This window comes from Brassica rapa, chromosome A07 (assembly GCF_000309985.2).
Source record: "Brassica rapa cultivar Chiifu-401-42 chromosome A07, CAAS_Brap_v3.01, whole genome shotgun sequence".
Lineage (NCBI taxonomy): Eukaryota > Viridiplantae > Streptophyta > Magnoliopsida > Brassicales > Brassicaceae > Brassica > Brassica rapa.
The window spans coordinates 19893274-19901069 of NC_024801.2; the positions used below are offsets into that span (position 1 = coordinate 19893274).

The 7796-nt window shown below is 32.9% G+C and overlaps 1 protein-coding gene and 2 long non-coding RNA genes across 7 annotated transcripts; 2 read left to right on the forward strand and 1 right to left on the reverse strand.

The window, feature by feature from the left end:
- Position 1: 1 nt before the first annotated feature.
- LOC103830452 (protein MNN4) lies at positions 2-1291 on the forward strand. Its single transcript, XM_009106231.3, has 4 exons — positions 2-288; positions 452-501; positions 584-636; positions 759-1291. Exons 1-4 carry the CDS (start codon positions 59-61, stop codon positions 1071-1073), a joined length of 648 nt encoding a protein of 215 aa, XP_009104479.1. The 5' UTR covers positions 2-58; the 3' UTR covers positions 1074-1291.
- Positions 1292-1494: 203 nt separating this feature from the next.
- Positions 1495-3449, reverse strand: LOC117126574. The gene is made up of 2 exons (XR_004449194.1): positions 1634-3449; positions 1495-1599 (listed from the first exon to the last, which is right to left on the reverse strand). It is a non-coding gene; the product is annotated as an uncharacterized LOC117126574 (long non-coding RNA).
- Positions 3450-4393: 944 nt separating this feature from the next.
- Positions 4394-6689, forward strand: LOC103830453. 5 transcript variants are annotated; one of them, XR_625733.3, is made up of 4 exons: positions 4453-5160; positions 5460-5524; positions 5664-5804; positions 5931-6689. It is a non-coding gene; the product is annotated as an uncharacterized LOC103830453 (long non-coding RNA). The 5 variants fall into 5 exon arrangements; XR_004449541.1 differs by having other exon boundaries at positions 4394-5160; positions 5613-6689; XR_004449540.1 differs by having other exon boundaries at positions 4411-5160; positions 5664-6689.
- Positions 6690-7796: the final 1107 nt, after the last annotated feature.

Sequence of the window (7796 nt, forward strand, 5' to 3'; positions counted from 1 at the left end):
ACTTGTGTGGGAGAATGCGCGAGCCGTAGTGGAGCTGTCGTCGCCGGGAGGAATCAAGATGCTTCGCGGCGGAGGCTGGTGGGTCGGATTCGCGACCCGGTTGAAGCAGTTTAGGATCCGACGTCTCTGCACTAAAGGAGAGAACGGCGGGAACAAACCGGAGAAGACTGAATCGAGTGTTGTTGTTGTTTCTCGATACGATGAGACTTACAAGAAACTCGACAAGCTCGATTTCGTGACGGCTGCGAAGATCTTGTTCACTGAACAACCCAAGAAGAATAAATTTGGGTACTTTCGCTGCCTTAAAGATTTCATCTTGTTCAGACAATGTTAGAACTGTGGAAAGTTAGCTTCTTTAAGGTTGAAACAAGTGGAAAGATCACTTGAAGTAATGTGAGTTCTTGTTTTAGTTATGCACACAGTCATATGCTTTTTTTTAACTTTGTGTTAGGCTTGATTGGCATGTGGTGCAGTTCATTATCGTCTGCTTGCCATCTCTAGGTATATATCGGTTCACCCCCTAAAGTGTTTTTTTCTGTTCAAAGGTCTCAATTTTAATGGGTGTTGTTTTTTCTTGTAACAGCTGTGTATCTAGTTGCTCAATATGCTCGCCGTAAAATGAAGATCATGGACGCTGTGAGTTTTCTCATTCTTGCTCATAAGTTTTCCTCAGAGAAATGAGCTATGTTGATTACTCTAGCCAGTGTTGCTTATATTTTCTGAGCGTATGGCTCTTATGGTATTGGACTTGTTTTCAGGAACTTGGGGAGAAGAAGAGAAAAGAAGAAGAAAAGAAAGAGAAAGAAGAAGCTGAAAAGAGGGCATTAGAGGAAGCAGAAGCAACCAAGTCTCAGGAAGGGTTAATGGAGATGAAAAAGAGACTGGGAAAAATCGAAGAGACGATAAAAGGGATTGTTCTGGAAGCAAAGAAACCTTCAGGGAATGGTCCAACCAAAACACAAGACGATCAATCTACTAAACTCCCACCAAAAGAAGAGTCTAAACCGAGCAAGGAACACAAGGACAATGTACAGAAACAAGGAGAGAATCAAGCAAATGCGGGTTCAGCCTAGACCTCAGTGAGATGATTAGAGAAAGGAAACTTAGGTGATAGATGAAGAAGGATATGTTTTGATTTTGGAACCAATGCAGTAGTTGTTGCTATTGGCTTGTTTTGCTTTCATTTCTTGACTCAGTTCAGGTTTAATACAAGATCACACAAGGATTTAAAGAAATAACGTTCCTGTATGACAGAACAAAACCCCACATTGACCTCATTCTGATTGAAAAATGGTTATGTAGGCTGCTACCATAGACCTGTCCTCCACCTAGGGATGTTAATTACAGGGCTAGGTTTTGTTTCATCACATAAGGCCAATCTTATTTTAACCATGTTTTAATCAAGGATTAGGGCTGGTACTAGAGTTAATCCATTTAATTTTTATGCAAGGCAATAACTTTTTGTATATCAAATTTAACCCAAGTTTACATGTTTTAAAAAACTCAAGATATGATTATATAAATCGAAAAGTCTCTATTATTCATTTTTGTCCTCAAATTATAAGTATGAATTAAAAAAAAAACAAAGTTTACGTGTTCCTCAACCCTCATAATCCAAATTCCAAAAACTAACATTCCCATGTCTGTCCCCTGCGGCAAGCAGCTTAACATTCTCGCAAGTAAGACCATTGTACTCTCAGGCACAACACGTTCTACGTTACACACGGTTCTAAACTCATTAGTCCCCGTATCAAAACCACCCTCGAACTCAACATTCTCAGGCTTGACTTCCTTCTTCACATAACCATCACTGGAGCAATCATTAGTCTCATCCTTAACAGACCCTTTAACCAAGTTTCCTCCATAAGACTTTCTAGAAGAAACTTGCTTCTTCATATGATCATTAGATGAAACTGGCTCTACCTTCTTGACAAGGATCTCATTTGCCGCAGAAAAAGTTAAATTCTTTTACTTTTCCTTTTTAATTATTAAAAAAGAAATATATATTTTGAACCACTTTGAAATGAGATAACATAAAGATATCGATGCTTTGCATTTGTAAAGTCACCCAGTGCTCCTCACAGTTTTCCTACGGTACTAATTACTATCTTGATCTCAAAAGAAATTATATTTTTAACCACTTTGACTTGATTCTTATCTTGATATCAAAAGTTGATATATAAGATTACTTTGGGAAAATGTGAAGTTATTCTGTTTTCCTTTGGTAATTACAAGTGCGATCCTCAAGTGGCATCCTTCTGCTTCTTTGGAGAAATGACTTAGGTTGATAATCAGTTTCTTGTACGCTTTGATGTTTTGTTATTCACTTTGTCTTCGAGCTTTTCCTTTAGTGTTTGTCTTGACATCTCTCGTTTCTTTTTGTATCGCTGCTCTAGTCATGTTCGATACAAAGCTAAATCGCTATTGTATCAATTATGTTTACTTTTATGTTTTTACCATGCTTGCCTTGGAATCAAGTATATAAATTCTACATCTGGTTGAGCACATTTTGTAATTTTGACTTTTATTTCATGAAATGATATTTTAACATTCTTCGCAAAAATAATAGGGAAATGAATGAAGGATTTGAAGATGTTCTTGATCAATTTTTAGTGATTGTGTAAAAACTACTACTAGGTGCATAAGTACGAGAATGGAGAGTCACATATACAACATAAATTTCAGAAATACATGTTGACATGTTCTGTGGTATCTCTTGTTTGCACTGGTTCTTTCCACAGATGGTGAGACTGAAAGTGCTTTAGGAAGGTAAGCTTGTAGAATAATGACTTATTGGGTAATTTTTGTTGCCCAATTAGGAGGAGCTTGCTAGCTAACACTTGTGTCTGACTTGGTAACTTCCAAACCAATTCTAGTGTTCCTTAACATAGGAGCAACTCCATGATTTAATGACTTTTTACTTTTCTTTTTTTGAAAACTCCTTAGCGTGGATTTACTGTGATAAACCAGAAGATAAAAGGGACAAGCCAGCTGAACTTATTTAATTATGAAAGATATTCTGGTCCGTATCAACTGTGACGTATTAGGATAATGTGAGGGATTAGTGAGGTAATCATGGTGCGTAACTACATGATTTCCGCATCGTTAACATCTTGATTCGTGGAAAATGTTGATTGTTAATTGCAATGATTAAAGTTATTATATCAATCTATCTATCTAAACTATTAAAGCTGAAGTACATTTAGTATTTAACCCTTAATTAATTTTAGTAATTACTCTTTATGTGACTGATCTCATCTTAAACTTTTAGTAATCATTAATAGGCTTTCACCATAATGCTTAACTAGGTTTTGACCCGCACGCCCGTGCGGGTGTATTTTCTTTAAAGAAAATATGATGCTATTTGATTTTTATGTCACTATTTAAGATTGGGTAAAAAACTCGAATTCGAAGAATTGAACCGATCCCAATCCGAATTAATAGTATTAAATCCGAACCGAAATTGATTAAATATCCGAATTATTCAAAATTTTGGTATTTGAATAACTGAAATCTAATCCGATCCGAACCGAAATATTTTGGATATCCAAAATATATTCATATACTTATATATATTAATTATTTTTAGATTTTATATATATAAAAACATCCAGAATATATATGATACTTTTAAGTTTGCTTAAATGCTTAAAAATATATACAAATAATCAAACGTAAATATCTTAAATAGTTAAAATATATTCAAAACTCCAAAAATACTTAAATAATTATTAATTCTCTACCAAATATTTAAACCAAACCTATTTAAATTGATTATCCAAATCCGAAACAAATCCTCAAAGATCTGAAATGAACACGAAATCCCAAAAAGACCCGAAAACGAACCTGAACGCCCACCCCTAATCACTATTATATATATATCCTATATGTGTCATCATAGGTTACAAAATATGTGTTATCATATAATTAATCATATTTTCTACGTACCATCAAATATGTTTTCTTATAATTAATAATATTTTATACGTACAATCATATAAATAATCACATAAATTATATTTTTAAATTTAATGTGAAATATAAAACTATAATTTAAGTTGGTGTTTGAAATTGAGCTTTGTATTGTATTTTTCTTATATATATTGAAAACATTTTTATAATAGTTATTGAAAAATATGTTAGTAAAAATCAAATTTTGAATATATGTTTATTTTTGAATGAATTTTTGATATAAATCAATTTTAAATTATTATTTTGATTTGAATATATATATTATCAAATAACATAGATCCATTACTTTTTAATATAATGTAATGGACTTCCAAATTTTTAATAACATAAGCCAATTATTTTTTTTTTAACTTACTACTATCCATGTTTCCAAACAGTACTATTTTTTAACTACTATTCATATTGCCAAACAATCTCAATGTGTACTTCAACTTTAATAATATAGATGTAATGGACTTCCAAATTTTTAATAACATAAGCCAATTTTTTTTTTTAACTTACTACTATCCATGTTTTCAAACAGTACTATTTTTTAACTACTATTCATATTGCCAAACAATCTCAATGTGTACTTCAACTTTAATAATATAGATAAGTCAATTACGATGGAATTAAAATACCCAATAATTACATTATTCTGTCAAGCAAATAAAACATGGTTTAATAACAAATACAATTCGGTTTAACTTTTTGCTGCGACCACATTGACGAGACCACATTGATGAATCTCTACACAAGTTTTAAATCAAATCTCTTAGCAAAAAAAAAAAAAAAGTGCATAATTTTTTTTGTAACACCCACGTTCATAAGTTATTACTTGTAAGTTACTACTTGTAAGTTACAGCTATCAATACAATACTAAAAGGGGAATAAGAGCCTCATTTAGGCTGTCCACATAGGATTGGATAATCAACCAATCCGAAAAGACATTTTTGACACGTCAGTAAATCCTTAGAAATGTGGGCTTCGTTACTTTTTTTTACCTCAAAATGTTGATGTTAATCGGGCCCATGGAGCCCATTTCGTTGCTCTTCGTCTTCTTCGTTTCACTTTTCACTTTGAGATATGCTTGAATGTTTTACATTAAATGTTCATTATGTTTATCAGGTTCACATTATATCACCTAATCTTACCACGATTTCGCAGTCAATGCACTCTCCAAGGCGGTGCATCTACATCTATAAAGAGGTTAGTCTACATACCGTAAGCATCGTCCTCACAAATCCAAATAACACTTGAATCTGATTGTTTTCATGTGTTTGTCTCGATACGTTTTCTCTTTTGTGTTTTCATGTTTTTTCAGATTGAATCTAATTATCTTTGATCATCAATTGTGTGTTTGAGATCATTCGATTCTGATTTTATTAATCTGATATCCGTATCGGAATTTAGGGCTATTTAAATCAATTTCAGTTGAATCGATATTTTTTTTCCGAATTGGTTTAAGATTGCATAAACAATAATAATCGTCACTGGATTGATCTCAGTGTGGGTTAATCACTTCTCTATAACCAGGACCAGGCCGACCAGATCTTGGGAAGAATAAACTCAGGTAGCAAGCTGAATAATTTTTTAATAACGTCGCAATAGCTATATCTGTTTTCTTTAATCATATCAACTAGCTTGAGTATGATGTTCAGAAATCAATAACAATGAGGAAAAATCGCTCACTGATTACCAATACTTTCCAGAACCATTTCTTCAAGAAATAATACTCGCTCAAGTATAACATCTGAGCTTCTTTGCTGGAGCTTTCTGAAGCTAAGCGCAGGAGGTATGAGGCCCTGGGCCTTGGCACTTAACATGTGTTCTTCCTGACAAATGATGCTAATGTAAGTCCCATATGCTCACTACCAGGTTTGTAAATCTATTTAGATTGAATAATATAATTCCCACTTCGTTTCGATTTGTGTTATCAAATGATCAAATTTTTGTGTGTTTGTCTTCCTCTTTCCTAGCCACGAGATCTTCTGATGAACACTACGAATCGCTTCTGATCGTTTTTGTCTTATCTACCATTGGCTCAACACAAACCACATGGAGATCGAAAATATTTGCTGCTGCCATTCAGTGTGAAGCAGACTTCGTCGGAAGTGTATGGCAAAGATTCTCTGTGAGGAGATGGAGTTGAGATGAGGATGAGAGCTCCTACTTCTCTTTGAAGAAATTTATGGACGGTTCAGACTATTACTCAGTTAGAGCAGGTGCTAATTTGGAAAGAGCTTTCATGATGTTTTGTATGCTCGCCGGCGGCGTTAAAGAATTTCTATTCTTCGGCACCGTTTTTGACTGTGCTATTCCTGAGTTTGTAACGTGTTTTAAGAAGTGGCTTGGTTTTATCAAGTCTTATCAACTTCTGATGGATTTTTTTGGGCGTACGTTGCAAAACGTATTGGCTTTGAATGCAGCAGCCGATTAGTCTCTCTTAAATCTTTATGTGACTATCTCTCAACCTCTTTCCCTTTAACTCCATCAAGATAGGAAATCCATTACTTAATCTAACTGAAAATATAAGTTTTTAGCCTCATCTCCAATTCTTCAATCAAAAGAGTCATGGTTCTTTTTTTTAATCTTATTATCAAACTACCATCTAATGTCAAAATATTCAACTGTAAAGAAGACAGAATGAGAAGATGACCTCAGAAGCCCACTGGAGTGACATATGTTTTCTTAGACCTAAAGTTTTTCTCAACATGTTCAACCAACATAAAAATGCAGCAGATAAGATAAAACGAAAGTAAGTAGAGGGTTGCTTAGAATACCGATGCCACTCTCCCTCATATTGGACTTTGAATTCCTCTGATTCTTCAAGCTAACTAGACCTTCGTACTCACTCACCAGCTCAGGTAGGAGCTTAGCAATGCATGTCGCTACACAGTTTCTTCTGATTCAAATGTGCGCACACCTTATCAATATCATTTGGTTCAAAGAATATCTTTGTCTAAACTCATTTTAAAATATAATCTTACTAAGACTTCGTCACCAAACCATTTATCTATGATCTACCTAATTGGGCAGTACCTCATTAATATCTTAAACTTCTATAGTTTTATTAGAATATAAAATATATATTAGATAGTTACAATTAAAGACCGTTATTAAAATAACTAAAAATAAATAATATTAGAAAACTTCAAAACTGTGTCCCTGTTTTTTTCTTATTTTTAGCCGTTTTACAGTTTATTTGTTTAATATTATGCAAAAATATTCATAATATTAATAAATTAAAATAAACTAATAAAATAATTTAATAGCATATAACCCAAAGATATTGGAAAATATGTTAGGATCTTTCTGTAATGTGATTACTTAAGGGCCTGACTGGTTCAAACGCAGTGGTTGCGGTTGCGGGAGTTTGTGGATACGGGCGGTTGCGGTTTCTAGCGATTTTAAGAGATTTGTACGACTGGTACTGTGGTTAAAAATTGGTGCGTTTGCGGGTGACTTATGACTGGTTAACTACCTAATGCGGTAACAGTCAAATAATAAATTAACAATATTTACATTTAATATAATTATAAAAATATCAAAAATCTTAAAATTATAATAAATATAAAATTTATATTTAGAAGGTTATAATTTTAATTTTTAAAAATTTATTGAAATTGTTTTTATTATAAAATTTTATAATATTAATTAAAATATAATAGGTATATTTTAATATTTTTATAATTTCAATTTTAATTTTTTATTAAATATTTTAACTTTTGTATTAATATTGTTTTAAAAGAAAGAAAAAAAATTTACCCTCCCGCAACCGCAAACGCTAGCTGGAGCCAGCTTTTGAATTTATGAGATTTAGAGCGGTTTGAAGCGGTTTAGAG

What these genes read in the sequence shown, in the direction of transcription:
- LOC103830452 (XM_009106231.3), top strand. Translation starts at nt 59, where the DNA reads ATGCTTCGCGGCGGAGGCTGGTGGGTCGGATTCGCGACCCGGTTGAAG. An exon ending in CGTCTGCTTGCCATCTCTAG is followed by an intron (nt 502 to 583) that starts GTATATATCGGT and finishes TTCTTGTAACAG; the next exon opens with CTGTGTATCTAGTTGCTCAA. An exon ending in AAATGAAGATCATGGACGCT is followed by an intron (nt 637 to 758) that starts GTGAGTTTTCTC and finishes ACTTGTTTTCAG; the next exon opens with GAACTTGGGGAGAAGAAGAG.